Below are 17,813 nucleotides of genomic sequence, written 5' to 3'. Positions count from 1 at the left end.
TGTATCTGTAGGCATCCCGCCCATCACTCTCCACTTCTGGAAAGTGATCCTTCAGATGGTCTTTGGGATCACCGCTGCTGCTGTGTTATAGCAAGCATGGGTATAACTAATAGGCAGTTTTAAATGAGTGTAGGGCTAAGCTGTCAGCCGAAAAATCCTTTTTACCTAAGGTTTCCAGGCATTTGAATTCCCTGTCAGGAGGACAGGTTGGAAAAGCTCCAGGATTGTATTTGTCTACAAATAAGTTTGCTGGTATGGGGGTGAATAGTTAGGAAGGCAGAATCCCCTGGTGCCCGTTGACACCGACGAGAAATACCCTGTTAACCACCAGGCACAAGCATCGTTTTTGCTCAGGGCTCCGTCAGAGGCTCTGTGAGCCTTGTTGACTGGTATCAATGGTTCTGAAGTGGATGGTGCCACCTGTAAGATAGCCATGAGGATATTTGCTCTTTGCTCGACTGCAGATAGTGGTGGGTCAAGGTCCTCATCTGCTTTTCTGATAACCTTGTGAAAATCCAAAATCTTTGAGGGAGGCGGGGCTTGAACATGCCTGGAGCGGGGTCAGTGCTAATTTCTGGAGAAGCATCTATCCCACTGACCTCCTCCAGGGCTAGCCCATCCGAAGTCGGTCCAGAGTCCTCATCGTCACCACTTTGGATCTGAACATCCGAATCAGCCCACTTAGTGCGGTATAGGGCGTATTGTTCTTCCACTAGAAGCATGTCTCTTCCCTGGAGTGATGGATTTTTACTGGCAACAGGCGTTCAGGTGAGGGTTGCAGCATCCCTTTCAATGCCAAAGGCATTGCTACCATCAACACTGAAGGTGGCATTGTACACAGAGTTGGCCGAGCTGCTGTGCAGAGTCTGATGCCTGTGTTGGATTTGGCATAGGGTCACACCTGTCTGGTAGTGACGTTTCCAACGTCGCCAGCCTTGAAACCTGATGGTGAGGTAGGGGTCCAAAAGATAGGGACGGCACCACATAGAATCCATATGGCGGTACAGGCACCCATGTAATTAGGTCGTATGGGCCTGTGACTGGCCCCATGGGGCCTAAGGGTGCTCTACCCTCCTGAAGACATCCATCATGGCTTGTGTGAAGGCTGATGGATCGATCCATCACGGAGCCGGGCACTCAGAGAAAGTGGGCACTAAAGTTGATTGTGGAGGTGGAGACGGCGGTGCTGGCTCATGGGCCGCTGACAGTGCCACCGTGGACATTTCTACTAACTCTGGCTCCAGAGATGAGGCCTGAAGAGACTTGGAAATACCCAATCTTGAGCTTCAGGAAGAGAAGTACTTTTTCTTCTTCTTGTGCCTATTCTTGTCCTTCAAAGATCTGGTGGGTGGGAATGAACTCGAAGGTGAACTGATCCGGGCAACTATGTCCTAAGGTGCCCCCAATGACGCTCTTCATAGGGAGCCATAAAAATCTTGGCCCCCTTACACCCCTTGATGGCCTTCGGGTGCATCTGCTGGCCGAGTTCACACTACAGAGTGTTGTGCCTTCACATGAGGTAACGGAGACAGTTGTCCTATGGATCCATGATGGGCATTTGACTGTCACACAGATCACAGGGCTTGAAACGAGACTTCTTCGGAGGTGAGGTCCCTATTTGCACCAACTGAAAAATACTGCGAGAGAAGAAATTCTCCAGCGAGTGTGAGAGAATGTAGTTCTGGATGCATCGAAAGCAGGAACCATAAAAAACACAACCAAGAGAACCAAGACCCAACAGTTCTATTATTCCGTAATTCTGTTAGAAGATGCCCGCATCAATAACAACTATGTGTAATACTAAAAGCGTAAGACTCGCATTGCTCCGTTGATCTGTGACATTAATCTAGATTGATAACGGCTCGCAATCAACTTTGAGGAAAAACATTCGTCTTAGAAGACCGTGTTTGAAAGGTGAATGTAATGATGAGAAGTCCACACGTTGAGTAGTATTTTGTGATGCTTTAATCCAAGATGTACAGAGAGACCCCACCAGGAGCATCCAGCATGGTGCTCAGCCCAGCCAACTGTAATCTGTCAGGCAGATCACCAACATTCTGATAGATGCATCACATCAACATTCCAATAGAGGTAGAGAGGGATAGCAAAGAGAATACCAAGACACTACAGTTTCAAATATGAATACTTCTGCAAATAAGTTGCTGCTCTGCATTTTATATAATGGTGCTCAAAATGTGATGTATGTGGTCTGCTGTGCTCCTTTGAGATTCAATCAGTTACATCTCTTGTTTGATCCCCAGGTGCCACGAAACTGAAAAACTCAAATGGAAAAGAATAAGACGAATGTCCTTGAAGAGTATCTGTACCTCGATGTTTCTTTTGACCATGAGGGGTGCCTCTTCCCCCTCCATACTTCCATATGCTTGTTTTTGGTGGCATACTGTGACTGCAAAGAGCTAAAGATTGTCCTGGTACCCTCTGAAACATGCACGGACCGCCAGCTGGCTGGCATGGACCTTCTCAGAAACCTGGATTTCAGCACCATCTCCAGGGGAGAGCTCCCCCTTGTGGCCCAGAGCTGCCGCCTGCCTGCCATGGTTGAGAGTCGCAGCAGTTTCTGCCGGGCCGGGCTGGCTGTTGTGCTGAGGCGCATCATAAAGAAAGCCTGTGAAGAAGACCCCGTAAAGAAGGATGTCTCTGAACTTTTGGGATTTAAAAACACGTGCTTGAAGGCATGTGCAGAAGTAAGTGCATTCATTTGCTGCTTGTTACAACTGGGACTGTCGCACACAAGTACACACACAAATTCTATCTTTCTCTCATTTTGGTAACGTATGTAGGTCTATCGTTAGTCAAGAAGACCTTTTGATTGTGTTAAAACTGTGTGTGCGTGTGTGTGTGTGTGTGTACATAATGTACTTACAGGGGCTTTCAGGCAGCCCTCTTCATCCATTGGTCTGTTATTGTGTCAATCATATTTTTCTTCAGCCCACTACAGCATACAGCATGGGTCAGCCCACTTCAGCCATTGGCTAACTTCACTGTGAATGACAACAGTCTTCTGTTTTTGCCAGGAGAACATGTGCACACTATTTTGCCTTTAGCTAATTTTAAAATATACTGGTGAAGTGCAGCAAGCTGATTCAACAATACATTTTTACAAAACCTCGGACAAACATCATCAGCTGAAGACTGATACTCAATGCCTGATTTATTTACTTTGCCAATGCTTGTTGATTTTCTTTTGCACTTGCAGGGCGATTATGTGATGGCTCTTACATCCCAGCCCAATTACTTCTTACACATATGAAGTCTAATAGCTAGATTGGTGGTCACCAAACAAGTGCATTCAGCCCCACAGACTGTCTGTCTGCCTGTCTCTTGCTCCACCTATTCCCTCTGACCCTTTCTCCAGACACGGGGATGTGGAAGATCAGTGCTGCCTCTTACTAGCAATCTAGTTAGTGCTCAGTCTTGCCTTTTCTAGTCTTAAAGGGAATGTTCGCCTTCTCTCGCTGAAAACTGCAGGCAGCAGGATGGCGAGGCATCTGTTCATTGAGATGCTGGCTAAAAATACACACTCTCTGATAATAGCGCGCGAAAGTCTTGGCGGCATCCTGTTAACGTTTGCAGAATGCAATGAATGAACAGGATGCCAGAATGCAATGATGTCACGCTTTACAGCAAACATCTTCCTTTTCCATAACAAGCCAACATAATAAGACTAATGCTACAGAGGAAAATGTAGATGCTCAGAAAACTGGTACATTTGATGAATGCTGCAAAGTACTGAATCGAGCCCCTCGGATTCATCCCCTTCTGAATTGCTAATTAGGAGTTTATGTACTTAGGAGCGATGGTGACCAGGGACAAAAAGAGTTTCTATGATCTCAGTCTTGAAACGTTTCTGGTGCACTTTCAAAAGCACTGACCCTAATGGGAGGAGCAGCATGTTTAAGAATTATTACAGTTCTGAGATTTCTTTCATATAGCCCTGAATGCTCCATGTTGAATCCTGGTAGATTTCTTCAGGGAGGCTGCTTCAGCCCTCCAGTAATTGCTCTGCAACTGGAGCATAGCTAGAGTATACCTTGGTCAGGCGTCTGTATGCAGGGGCATGTTTCTCCCATGTACCTCCATATAATAGCGGGGGCGTGGATACGCCCCCAACCACTCTCATAGCTTGATTCCGCCATTTGGGCCTATATCCTTTCTTTTTTAGTTATCAATGTATTCTTTATGTACTTTCTTCTTTTCATCTTTTTTCCACATTTATTTGAAGTACTCATCTACACGTGGAATTGTGTGCCATTGTCCAAGTTTCTAATATTCATGCTGTGTCCATTCAGACCTCTCTACATAAATACGACTGAAGCAGAGTTCATCAAAAAGGCAGCGTTTATTCTAAAAAAAAACATGCATTTCGGGCTGCAAGCGCCCTTCTTCGGGGGTCACTATAAGGAACAATAAAACGTGAATCAATTACACATTTACCATAATATTGCGTTTAGCTCTAGTTCGAGGCATGTGGGCTGCTGAATTCATATCTGTGCATAGTCCGCCACCTAGTGTTGGGTCCGGATGATTGCACATTGTTGTCCTGGAAGAGTCTTCGAAGTATCACGAGATAGGTGGCTCCTCCCCTGGACTACAGTGCGCATGGGCATCGCCTCCATCCCCAGATTGTTTTTTTCCGCCATAGGGTTCGGATGTGTTTTCGGTTCCCTCCTTCGGAACCGATAGTTGTTCGATTTTACTTGAGACCAAAAGGTCTTTAGGCTGGGCGTCGGTATAGTTGCGTTCGGGTTTTCTTACTGACTCTCAGCTCCAATCTCCTACTGCCCTTCCACGTGCTTCGACGCGGACGGGCCTACACTAACTCATTTGCGATGGAGCGGACTCCATTCAAGAAGTGTCCGCTATGTCACTCGAAATACTCGCACCTCGACGTGCACCCTGTGTGCAACACATGCTTGTCGCCGGATCACCGTGAAGACACCTGCATGGCTTGTTCAAAGTTTAGGAGTAAAAAAACTTTGAAGATTCGCCGGGCTAATCGACTCCAGGCACAGTTGTCGGCTTCGGCACCCACACCTGATGACGTCTTTCAGGAGTCGATTGAGGAGGAAGCCGGCGTACAAGAGTCGGACTCTGGCCCCGCGTCCGAAGAAGAGGCCTACGACGCGGACGAGGAGGCCGGCGACGAAGTCTCCGGTGAGGTAGGGGACGACGAACTGATTTGTGCCGCCATGGGAGATAGCTCAGAGGAAGAGCATCCCCAAACGGACTCCGGGGTTTCCCCCCGTCATACGGCCCAGGTCGAGGGATCGCCTTCGGGCCTTACCCGAGATCTTACTACAAGTCCTACGTCCCCGCCCCCGGGCCCGGTCACGGACATTTCTGGCAAGAAACCGAAAGTGAAGCCAACTGGTCACGCACCCTCGGATGCGAAACCGAAACCGAAACTGGCGTTGGTAAAGAAGGTTCTGGAGGCGTCAACTTCCACGAAACCCAAAATGGCCGACTCGAAGAGCCACGCCAAGATGGCCGACCACAAAAGCCGCGCCAAAATGGCCGACCCGAAGTCCTCGGGGTCGGCGCCGAAGGTGAAGACTTCCGACGCGGCTGTGTCGGCACCGAGAGGGGTCGCGGACCCGAAGACGGCTTCGAAGAAGCGTCACGCCGACGGTGCGACGGGCCAAGAGGCGTCGGCACCGAAGAAGAGGCCTGCCGACGACCGGGCTCTCGGAGACGAAGAGGCGCTCGAGACAGTTCAGCCCTCGGCATCCCTTACTAAGAAGGTGGGAGAATCCTTGAAGCGGATCCAACAGTCCACTGTGGTTCCCAGCCAGGACGCTGGCGTGCCAAGGCCCACGCCGAAGCCTGCCAAGGGACAAACGCCCATCCGTTTTACCCTTCCTCCCAAGTCGGCGCCGAAGGCCTTCGCGCCTAAGCAGAGCGGACATTCTCAACAAGCATTGACGCCGAAGGCTGCCTTGGTGGTAGCTTCGGCTCCAACCGCTCGCGGTGGAGGAGCGTCGAGAGGTGACAATCGACGCCAACACCGGAAAATTGTCGCTCCTCAAAAGAAAGATTACCTCGGAGCCGCCATTGGAACCCTTTAGGATTCCATTAAAGAACAAAAAGTACTCTGCGGACTCTTCGGCTCTGATGGAACCTCTGTCTCCACAAGCCATGGAACGCTCGCCGGCCCATTCCCCAGTGCCTGAGGTGGAGGAGGAATACGACGAGTACACATATCCTGCGTACTCGGATCAGGACGAGGAGCAAGTGCCCTGGACAGCAGGAGGCGACACGGACGACCTGCAGTCGGGTCAGGACACTCAACTTTTCGCCACTAAGACGTCCCCGACGGAGGACTCGGCGGCGTTTAATGCATTAATAGAAAGAGCTGCAGCGAACCATGACGTCGAACTGCACTCAGACCCGGTGGATGCGGATTTCTTGGTCGACACCTTCTCGGTAGCCGAAAAGCAAGTCAAGACGCTACCTATGCTCCAAGGGGTGCTGAAGCATGCACAGGAGGTATTTAAGGAGCCCACCCGGGCGCGGGTGGTCAATCCTCGCATCGACAGGAAGTATAAGGCGGCGCCCACGGATCCCACGTATATTAAGGGACATTTGCCATTGGACTCCCTGGTGGTGTCCAACGCTCGAAAGAGGGCGAATTCGCAGACTACTGGTGATGCTCCTCCCCCAGACAAAGAGTCAAAGATCTTTGAGGCATCGGGCAAACGCATTGCTGCACAGGCAGCAAACATTTGGAGGATCTCTAACACCCAAGCCCTGCTTGCACGTTATGATAGGGCCCATTACGACACGTTAGAGGCCATCCTACAACACTTGCCTGACCAATACAAGGAGGCGGGGGAGATGCTCATTCAGGAGGGTAAACTCATTACTAATGCATCCATCAAATGTGCCCTAGATGTGGCAGACACGGCCTCCAGGGCTATCAATACAAGCGTGTTACTCAGACGCCATGCCTGGCTTCGAATTTCTGGGTTCAAGCCTGACATACAAACCACATTACTGGGTCAGACGGTGAATCCTGACCATCTGTTCGGCCCTGAAGTGGATGCCTCCCTAGAAAAGATGAAAAAAGATACCGAAACTGCCAAGTCTATGGGGGCTTTACAAAGTCAGCAGTTTCGGGGTGGTTCTTTTCGCCGCTCCAATTCAAGAGGCACCTCAAGAGGCCAGGCACCCCAAACCACGCAATACTACAAGGGTAACACCCAGTCCTCGTATAACAACAACAAGGGCAGGGGTGGCTACAGAGGCAATAATATCAAGGGCAGAGGACGTGGAAACAATGCCTCCAGGTCCACCGCCTCCAACAAGCAGTGACGTCTTGTCACTTCCCCCCGATCACACAACACCTGTCGGGGGGAGACTACAGCAGTTCCTGCCGGCGTGGAGATCCATCACCACGGACAGGTGGGTGAGGTCTATTATTCAGTACGGGTACTGTCTAGAACTTACGTCCATTCCACCGGACATACCGCCAAGAGGCCGTGCTATGTCCGACGAGCACTTGACCTTGTTGCAGCAAGAAGTACTAATCATGCTGCAAAAAGGGGCGATAGAGCTCGTTCCATTGCAAGAACAAGGAACAGGGGTTTACTCACTGTATTTCCTCATTCCCAAAAAGGACGGATCACTCAGGCCGATCCTGGACCTCAGGCCCCTGAACTGGTACATCAACTCAGAGCACTTCCATATGCTCACGTTGCAGCAGGTGCTTCCCCTACTTCAACAGGGGGACTTCCTAGCGACGCTGGATCTGAAGGATGCCTATTTTCACATTCCCCTGCATCCTTCACACAGGAAGTATCTCAGATTCAAGATCTTAGACCAGCATTACCAGTTCAGGGTCCTGCCGTTCGGGGTCACCACGGCACCAAGAGTTTTCACCAAGTGCCTAGCGACTGTAGCAGCGCATCTCCGTCGCCAGCACGTCCATGTCTTTCCATACCTCGACGACTGGCTTATTCAGGCAAAGACGGAACAGCAGTGCGTAGACCACGTGTCACGCACCATTCACCTCCTGCACGATCTGGGATTCTCTCTGAACTACCCAAAGTCCCATCTCCAGCCCGCCCACGTGCGTCAGTATCTGGGCGCGACAATCAACACTCTGGCGGCCACTGCGCAGCCGAGTTCAGTGAGAATCGCCGGCATCCAGGCGCTGATCCAACGATTCAGACCTCAGACCTCGCTTCCAGCGAGGGTGTTCATGCAGTTGATAGGCATGATGGCCTCCTGCATCTCCATTGTCCCGCACGCGAGACTACATATGCGTCCGCTTCAGGAGTGCCTGGCACGTCAGTGGACTCAGGCTCATGGGCAACTGACAGACCTAGTGTTGGTGAGCGGTCGGGCGTACAACTCTCTGCATTGGTGGAAGCCACAAAACCTTTGCAAGGGCCGACCATTCCAAGAGCCTGTCCCACAGATCATCCTGACAACGGACGCCTCTCTCCAGGGATGGGGAGCTCATGTACTCCATTACACAGTGCAGGGACTATGGACACTTCAGCAAAGGAAGATGCACATCAATGTGTTGGAACTGATGGCAATCTTCATGGCCTTAAAGGCGTTCAAAGTACATCTGTGCAACAAGGTCGTGTTGATCCGGACGGACAACATGACGGCCATGTACTACATCCAGAAGCAGGGGGGAACACACTCTCCACAGCTGTCTCATCTGGCTCAGAGCATGTGGAAGTGGGCCATTCAGAGAAACATATTCCTCATGGCAGAACATCTCCCAGGCAAGGACAACCAGATGGCGGATCTGCTCAGCAGACACAGCCATCAGATGCACGAGTGGGAGTTACATCCATCAGTACTCCAACCGTACTTCCAAAGGTGGGGTCATCCAGAGATAGACCTGTTCGCCACAAAGGAGAACGCAAAATGCCAAAGCTTCGCCGCCAGGTTCCCACACCCCCAATCACAGGGCAATGCGATGTGGATGAACTGGTCAGGCAGATTTGCGTACGCTTTTCCCCCAGCACCTCTGATACCGCTGGTGGCACGCAGGCTCAGGCAGCACTCGATGACTCTCATCCTGGTTGCTCCTACGTGGGCTCGCCAACCATGGTACACCACGTTTCTGGAACTCTCCGTGGTACCGCATCAAAGGCTTCATCTCACTCCCAGCCTTCTGACGCAGAGCCATGGCGACATTCAGCACCCAGATCCGCAACAGCTCAACCTGGCGATCTGGCTCCTGAAGTCCTAGAGTTTGGCTACCTTAATCTTCCTCCCGATTGCATGGACATCATTCGGGAAGCGAGAAAGCCCACTACTAGAGCTTGTTATGCGGCTAAATGGAAGAGGTTTGTCGTCTACTGCGTGGAGCACAGCATTGACCCGCTAGACGCTTCCATTCAAAACATCATATGTTACCTCTTTCACCTGTATCGGTGTAATCTAGCTTACTCTTCCATCCGCATTCACCTGTCGGCTATGGCAGCATACCTCCAAAATAGGCAACACCTGTCACTCTTTAAGGTCCCTGCTATCAAGGCTTTTCTGGAAGGACTCAAGAGAGTCATTCCACCAAGGACTCCACCAGCACCGGAATGGAACCTCAATGTGGTTCTTACAAGGCTGATGGGTCCCCCCTTTGAGCCACTACACTCTTGCGAACTGCAGTTTCTGACCTGGAAGGTGGCTTTCTTAGTAGCAATCACATCGCTACGGAGGGTTAGCGAACTGCAGGCGCTCACCATCCAAGAACCTTTCTTCCAGGTCCATGCCAACAGGGTGGTGCTCCGCACTAACCCTAAATTCTTGCCCAAAGTGGTCTCACAGTTCCACATGAACCAAACTATTGAATTGCCGGTGTTCTTCCAAAACCCAGAGACGCTGGCGGAGCGGATGCTCCACACTCTTGATGTAAAGAGGGCCTTGATGTATTATGTGGACAGGACAAAAGATTTCCGCAAAACCAAACAACTTTTTGTTGCTTTTGCCACTCAACACAAGGGAAACGCAATCTCCAAAGCAGGAATAGCTAGATGGATAGTAAAGTGCATTCAGATCTGCTACGCTAAAGCAAAGCGCACTCTCACTATACCACCGAGGGCCCACTCCACTAGAAAGTTGGGGGCCTCTATGGCGTTCTTAGGTAACATTCCCTTAGAAGACATCTGTAGAGCAGCCACATGGTCTACCACTCATACTTTCACCAAGCACTACTGTGTAGACGTGCATTCAAAACAACAGGCAGCTGTTGGTCAGGCTGTTCTAAAAACGCTTTTTCAGACTGCTGCAGCTGGCACGGGCGGCCGCCGCTAATGGAGGGACTGCTATGTATTCTATGCACAGATATGAATTCAGCAGCCCACATGCCTCGAACTGCAAATGCTACTTACCAGTATGCATCTGTTCTTGGCATGTAGGGCTGCTGACATTCATATCGCCCACCCTCCTCCCCGGCGCCTGTAGCAGCTGCAGTATATATTCATATACAAACATATGCTCATAGCATGGTCATCACTCACTTCTGCACTCCATCTCTGCCTATGGCTAAAAACAATCTGGGGATGGAGGCGATGCCCATGCGCACTGTAGTCCAGGGGAGGAGCCACCTATCTCGTGATACTTCGAAGACTCTTCCAGGACAACAATGTGCAATCATCCGGACCCAACACTAGGTGGCGGACTATGCACAGATATGAATGTCAGCAGCCCTACATGCCAAGAACAGATGCATACTGGTAAGTAGCATTTGCATACAACAGCGCAAATTCATATGCAATTTATGAAAATAAACACTTAATGTGAATTGTTTACTCCCATGTACCTGACACTTAGCCTCTTGGCTAATAACACTATGAGCCTTTTCTGTCCATGCTTTATATGCATTCCATGGGGACATTAGCTATTTGCATATTGTTCCCAGATGTCCCTCACCAGTGGATATCCATGCTCCATGGCTGGCAACCACTTTGATGGTAGAGTAGAAGGAAATCCTACCTGTGAGACCCCTGGGTGGGTGGACAAAATACTTGTATTTCTTAAATAGATGAGATTCAGAAACTGGGACTTGATTAGTCTGACTAAACTTGGGTACTTATGGCATGCTTCGAAGTTGACAACATTTGAGGAACTGTGAGGAGTACGCCATGCACCCTATTACCTCTCAAGGGGACTTTGTTATCATCACCATCAGATACCCGTTGGTGGCACGGACTCTACTGGGAAGGAATACAAATAGCTCTCTTCCAGCGAGCTCCATAGCCTCTTTTCCCCGTGTTTTTTTTTTTTTAAAAACACATTCAGTATGTGTACACCCCCAGAAATCCAAATCTTTGGATATATGTGGCGGGGGGCATTATTTTTCAACAGCCCCCTTACCATCCGGTTCCACTGTTACCCCCCCTTGTTCCCTTTAATTATAGTTTTAACATACCAGTAGGGAATCGGGTTGACATCCTATCAGAAGTAGATGGACTGTTACTACCTTCCCCTGGAAATCTGTCAATTGAAGCTCCTAGGGTAGTTGTAACCCTGGAGCAGGGGCATGACGTAAGGGTGGCAAGGTTCGGTGATTCCTGTTCTCTTGTGAGTTGGAATGTGGCAGGCCTAAAAGATAAGACCCTAAACCCAGATTAGCTGTCCTTTATTGATACATTTTATTTTGTTGTTATGTAGGAGATATGGGCTATTACCCCAATTTTATGCAGTGTTTTTTCCTGTTACTCCTCCCCTGTAGTAGCCTCGTCTCAAGGGGCTTCCTTTCTATATGGTCAACCTACATCTTAGCATAGAACTATCTGCTAACTCAGTCAGCCCGCATACCAGGCCCTGATTTTGAAGGATACTTTTGGCTCCTTTTGTTTTTATCTGGTTAATTCTTTATTATAATGACTTTACTAACTCTTTTTGGGGCACATGTATCGAGCATTTTACGGTTGCAAACGGGCCGATTTGCAGAATCGGACCATTTGCGACCGGTAAAATGCTATTTGCGATGCATCAAGGTCAAAGGCATTCGTAAAACAGGTAATCACAATTTTTGCGATTACCTATTTTGCAAATGCAGTTAGGGAATCATAAATTGCGATCCCCTATTTGCGATGCATTATGCATTCACAAATTGCGTTTTTGGCAATTTGGAATCGCAAATTACCACCAACTTCAAGTTGATGGTAATTCGCAATTCTTATGAAAAATGCACAAAATGCATTTTTCAAAGTGCAATGTGGTGCATACACATGCCCTTAGGGCATGTGTGTGCATCACATGTGCATACTTACCTTTGTTGGGGGTGCATCAGGGTGGCCTTTTGGCCCCCTTGCACAATTGAAAATGCATGCGCAATTTAAGATTACCTATTTGGTAATCGCAAATTGCGAATGCTGTCCCATTCATTCCTGCGGGCTTCTAGGCCCATAGGAATGAATAGGAAGGCATTCCTTAATTGCGAATCACAATTTGTGATAGGCAATAAAGGAATATGTAGGAATCGCTAATATTTTAGCAAAACCTACATGCATAAGGAATTGTGATTCCTTAATAGCGATTCCTTAAGAATCGCTATTAAGGAATCGCTATTCCTTAGCTTGATGCATGTGACCCTTTGTTCTTTATTTGAGAGGCTGTTTGGTTTTATTATGGGTTTGAAACCAATAGGGCCTGGCAACACACTTCAGCCACGATTCCTGCTATGTGCTGACTTTAATGCCAAACTTGGGGAGGTTGCCTGGGTTTGGCCGCAGAAACGGTACTACCGGATGCCAAGGGGAAGGAGTGGAGGACATTGGTTGCCTCACTCGATCTTGTAGACATATTAACCACTTTTAGGGCGTAGGGCCAAGTAAACCAACCTATAGGGGAAAGGGGCCTGGCGTCAGTTATCGACTACATATTTGCCCCGAGACACTTCCTGCAGTGGTGTTCCAATAGTTCAATGATAGAAACCCATGGGGGGGTGGTGGGAGGAATCATAGCGCGCTCTCAATATAAGGGGACTTCCCTTTGTGGAAGGACAAACCGTCAACAGCGTGTGATGGAATTAACCAATACTCAAGAGATGGATTCATGTTAGTCTGGCACCTTACAAACCCTAGCACTACGCTTGGTCTGCTCCTCAAAACAATGTCTGTGTTCATAGGGAATTTAGGCGAGGATTCCAGGGAAGTCTTGCCAACCTGTAACAACTTTTATGCTCCCACATTAAGAACCACTTGTTGAAACTGCATCATCCCGTCCAGGAGCACCCACACAGGTTCAATGCAAAATGCTCAGCGGCTAATCACTGTCTGAGGAAAGAATTGACGGGCCCCCTAGAAATGAAAGGTAGTTTCGGGAGGTCGGCTGGACTTTAAGCGGTCTTTTAGGGACATGGAACAAAAGAGACTGGGAATCGCTGGAACTAGCAACTGCTCAGAATAGCAGTAAAGCATTCTGGGACATATTCAGTACGTTTCGTCAGTAGGATGCTCCCCCAAACCAACTCCTAGTCTGTAATAATTCTAGCCAGGAGTGAGTTAAGCCCTTTACTTCCATTTATCAGATGCCCACAGACAAGGCGTGCAAGGATAGGTTACATGAGCTCCTAGATAAATCCACTCCTCTTCAGATTTCCCTCAGGAAGTGGAGGAAGGGGAAACATCCTTTACAACGCTACTTTTACCACGCAGTGCTGTTACAACGCAGGTTTTGCAACGAAAACCATTACAACGCATTACACTGGGGGGCGCTCTAGGATAGGGAATACGTTTAATTGACTATCCAACACCTTCCCTAGTGTCCACGGGGACTGGAGTTGGAATAGTACATTAAACTATTCACTATCCAGCACCCCCAAGTGTAATGCGTTGTAATGGTATGCGTAGTAAAACCTGCGTTGTAACAGCATGCGTGGTAAAAGCATGCGTTGTAACGTCATACATCCGGAGGAAGCAATCAAACACAGCTCAAGAGGTAAAGCCCCGGGGCCTAATGAGATTCCTACAGACTTATTTAAATGTAATCCAGATTTATGGGGGACCCTGCTCACTAATATATTCATTAACTCTTTGTATAGCAGAGTTCCAAATTCCTGGGCTCATTCCACAATTGTTCAAATTTTTAAAAAGGAGACAGCGGTCCCACAAGTGCTAGAGGGCGATATCTCCTATTGATAGTTCAGTGAAGATTCTGGAGAGAGCTATTTTCAATCATCTGCAGACTTGGGTCAGTGACAATAACAGTCTGTCCCATTCCCAGTATGGCTTTCGTCCTGGACTAGGTACAGTGGAGTAGTGCCTGAACCTGCATTTGATTGGGAGTAAATATACTGTCGCTAGGCATTGCCTATTGTACCTGGCCTTTATGGATTTATCTTCTGCATTTGAGTGTGTGAATAGGGACAAGCTATGGATGATTTGAATAAATCTGGGGGTAGAAGTCCCCCTGATAACTTCCTTGTATTCCTCCATGAAAACCTAGGGGCTAGGGTGTGATATGGCCGATTAGGAATAAAATCTCCGATTTCATTCCCTTAGCCAATGGGATGCGCCAGGGGTGCGTTTAGGCACCTCTCTTCATTATCTATATCAACGAATTTTTCTACCTGGGAGGTGCTGAAAATTGCTAATTAATTTATGCTGGCATAATTATATGCCCACAATGCTGTTTTAATGGGTAGGATGCCCTGTGCCTTGCACACTCTGTTAGAATCTTTTGTATCTTTTATGGGTGACCTAGACATATTAACCAATTGTGGGAAGTCACATATAATGGCCGGTGGACCAGGTAGGTGAAATCTGCTGTCCTTAAAGTTGCAAGAGCAATCCCTGAGCTCGGTACAGAATTTTTGTTTCTTGGGTGTTACTTTTGATTCCCCTAATTCTTTCCATCCCCAAGTGAAAGCAGTGTGCCTGAAAATTAGGTATGGCGGCAGGGTCCTTTTAATCTTGTCCGGAGGGAAGGCAAGGGCTCTATTTCCCCTTATTTTAAGATTTATAATCCGCAGTGTGTCCCTACAGCTGCATATGGAGCGGGGCTTTGGGGGTGCCATAATGTTTCCCGATACAGGTAGAAGAAAACAGGATTTGCAGGCGGTTATTGAATCTCCCGCTATCCAGCACCCACTTTATTTCACACTACAAACTCAATTTAGAAGGTGTCAGACAGCATTACATTGACCCCAGCTCATTTTTTTGGTTAGCATGTTGGCTAATATTGAAGCAAGTTTTAACAGAGAAGTAATTTTAGATTGTCTCTGTGTTCATAAGAGTCTTTCTATTCCTTGGCTGAACTATTTCAGTAAGTCTTTCACCGACATTGGTCTCCCGACGCAATACATTAACCCCTTCACTGCGGCGGCTATTCCGCCGCAGTGCTAAGGGGGCGGGGCGGAAATGCGGTGGGCGCATGCTGGTGACGGAACTGCTCCGTCACCAGCGTCGGTTGCACTGTGCTTATGACGGAGCGGTTCCGTCATGGCCGCGCCCGCTCAATAGAACACTCAGCGCAGGCGCGGAATTCGCGCCGCGCATGAGTGGCGGGCGGGCCATGACGGAACCGCTCCATCATCAGCACAGCGCCACCGCGGCTGATGACGGAGCGGTTCCATCATCAGCAGGGGAGGGGTTAAGTAAACAAAATAAGAGACAGGTTAAGTCCTGCCACATAGAGTTCACATTCTCCAAAAGAACGGAGAAAGTTTTCAGTAAACATTCCGTTCCCAGTTACTTTATCACACCAGCAATAGGAGAATTACCATTCTCGAACTTTGAAGTTTACACAGTTGGAGAAGTTTTTTCTCTTTAGATTCAGGGCAGGCATCTTTTGTGTTTTTCTGACTGGAACAAAAATGTATCTGTATGTCGTTGGGACGACCAGACTGAACAATCTTTATTGCATTCTGGTTTTTTTAATGTAAATTTGATCATAGTTTCTTTCAACTCTCTCAAGCACATTCTGAAATTATTGACCTTTAAGAAATGTAGGGAGGCACTAATGTACCTTCAGATGAATTTCTGTGGTTTTGTGTGTGTAAACAATCTGAACCTAACTATAACGTTCCTGTAACATTGTTTTTTTTGTGAATTTCGAAGTTTAAAAAAATATTCTATTTCTGAACTATAACGTCCCTGTAACCTATTTCCTAAATATAACGTCCCTGTAACCTGTGTGTGAGTGGGTGTGCAGATCTGTGAGGGGCTCTATGAATGGGTGTGTACTTCAGTGTATGAGTGGGTGTGTGAGTGCCTCTGTGGTATGTGAGTGGGTGTGTGAGTGATTTTCTGGGTATTTGAGTTGGTGTGTGAGTGGCTGTATGAGTGTAAGTGGGCATGTAAGTGGATTTCTGGCTCTCTGGGCGTGTGGGTGGCTGTATGGGTGTGATAGTAGTTTTCTGGGTCTTCGAGTGTGTGTGTGTGTGGCTGTATGAGTGGGTATGTGTGTAATTGGGTGGTTGTGTAAGTGGGTGTTTGTATGTGTGAATGGCTTTGTGGGTCTGTGAGTGGTTTGTGGGTGTCTGAGTGTGTGTGTGTGAGTGTCTATACAGGTGTGCGAGTAGGTGTATGAGTATGTACATGGGTGTGTGAGTGCCTGTGTGGGTCTGTGAGTGTCTGTGAGTTTGTGTGTGAGTGGTTATCTGGGTCTCTTGGTGTGTGAATGACTGTATGGATGTTGAGTGGTTGTGTGGGTTTGTGAGTGGGAGTATTTGTTTTTTTTAAAATTGGGATCATGTCCTGATTGACAAAATGTAAGTTGCAACTTTTCTCTTAGGTTATGGCCAGCCAATTTCAGCATTGCTGTTGGCGTGTGGATCCACGTCTCTTTTGAGAATTTTGTGAAGAATCGTCAAACAGTGCCAAAGTTATTAGCCAAAAAAAATGCTTTAGATCCCCACGATAGCTACCTTCTGGCGACCGCCAGTAGGATTATATTTGTATTATGTGTATGTATATGTGTGTGTGTGTCAATGTATATGTGTGTATGCATATGTATATGTGTAAATGTGTGTGTATATATGTGTATATATATGTGTGTGTGTGTATCCATACTAATATAATAAAGAGAGAGCCCAAACCTTTAAGGCGGGTAATCTCAAGAACCACAGCACCAATCACAACACCCAATACAACGTTGGAAAGGGCAGTTGCAGCAGAAGGACATAGGCTATGCAGACGCCCACCATATACATTTAAAAGGTAAAAAAACCGTGCCAGCAAAGTAGTCCCTTGTGGGCGTGTCTGCGTTGTGCTGTGGGCGTATGCTGGGGGCGTGACAAACGCTGGGGGCGTGTGGTATGTTCCGCCTTTCATGCCATGTCTCATATTGTGTGCTAATCCCACCCTGCTCCCTTTAAATACCCCTGCACCCCATAATCATAACCCACCCTTACTCCTTAAAATACCCCAACACCCTTAAACACTAACCCATCTTAACTCTATAAATATAACCTGTACCCCAAAACCCAAACCTATCCCTAAACCCTAAAATACCCCTGTACCCCAAAACCCAAACCTAGCCCTGAACCCTACAAATACCCCTGTACCCCAAAACCCAAACCTAGCCCTGACCCCTAAAAATACCCCTGTACCTCAAAACCCAAACCTAGCCCTGAACCCTAAAAATACCCCTGTACCTCAAAACCCAAACCTACCCCATAACCCTAAAAATACCCCTGTACCCCCAAACCTAGCCCTGAACCCAAAAAATACTACTGTACCCCAAAACCCAAACCTACCCCTGAACCCTAAAATACCCTTCTACCCCAAAACCCAAACCTTGCCCGTAACCCTTAAAATACCCCTGTACCCCAAAACCCAAACCTACCTCTGAACCCTAAAAAATACCCCTGTACCCCAAAACCC

General features: G+C 48.0%; 1 protein-coding gene across 1 annotated transcript in view; it reads left to right on the top strand.

Moving 5' to 3' along the window:
- GSTCD (glutathione S-transferase C-terminal domain containing) overlaps positions 1 to 17,813 on the top strand; it is a 991,325-nt gene that overhangs the window by 151,851 nt on the left and 821,661 nt on the right. Inside the window, exon 2 of the mRNA XM_086962035.1 lies at positions 2,262 to 2,705. Within this exon, the coding sequence (XP_086818161.1) occupies positions 2,286 to 2,705 (420 nt within the window). The 5' untranslated portion in view covers positions 2,262 to 2,285. The remainder of the gene's footprint in view (positions 1 to 2,261; positions 2,706 to 17,813) is intronic.

Source organism: Lissotriton vulgaris, chromosome 3_1, assembly GCF_964263255.1.
Source record: "Lissotriton vulgaris chromosome 3_1, aLisVul1.2, whole genome shotgun sequence".
In the NCBI taxonomy this organism is placed as follows: Eukaryota; Metazoa; Chordata; class Amphibia; order Caudata; family Salamandridae; genus Lissotriton; species Lissotriton vulgaris.
The sequence above is the reverse complement of the archived record's forward strand: the minus strand, read 5'-3'. Positions and strand labels throughout refer to the sequence as shown.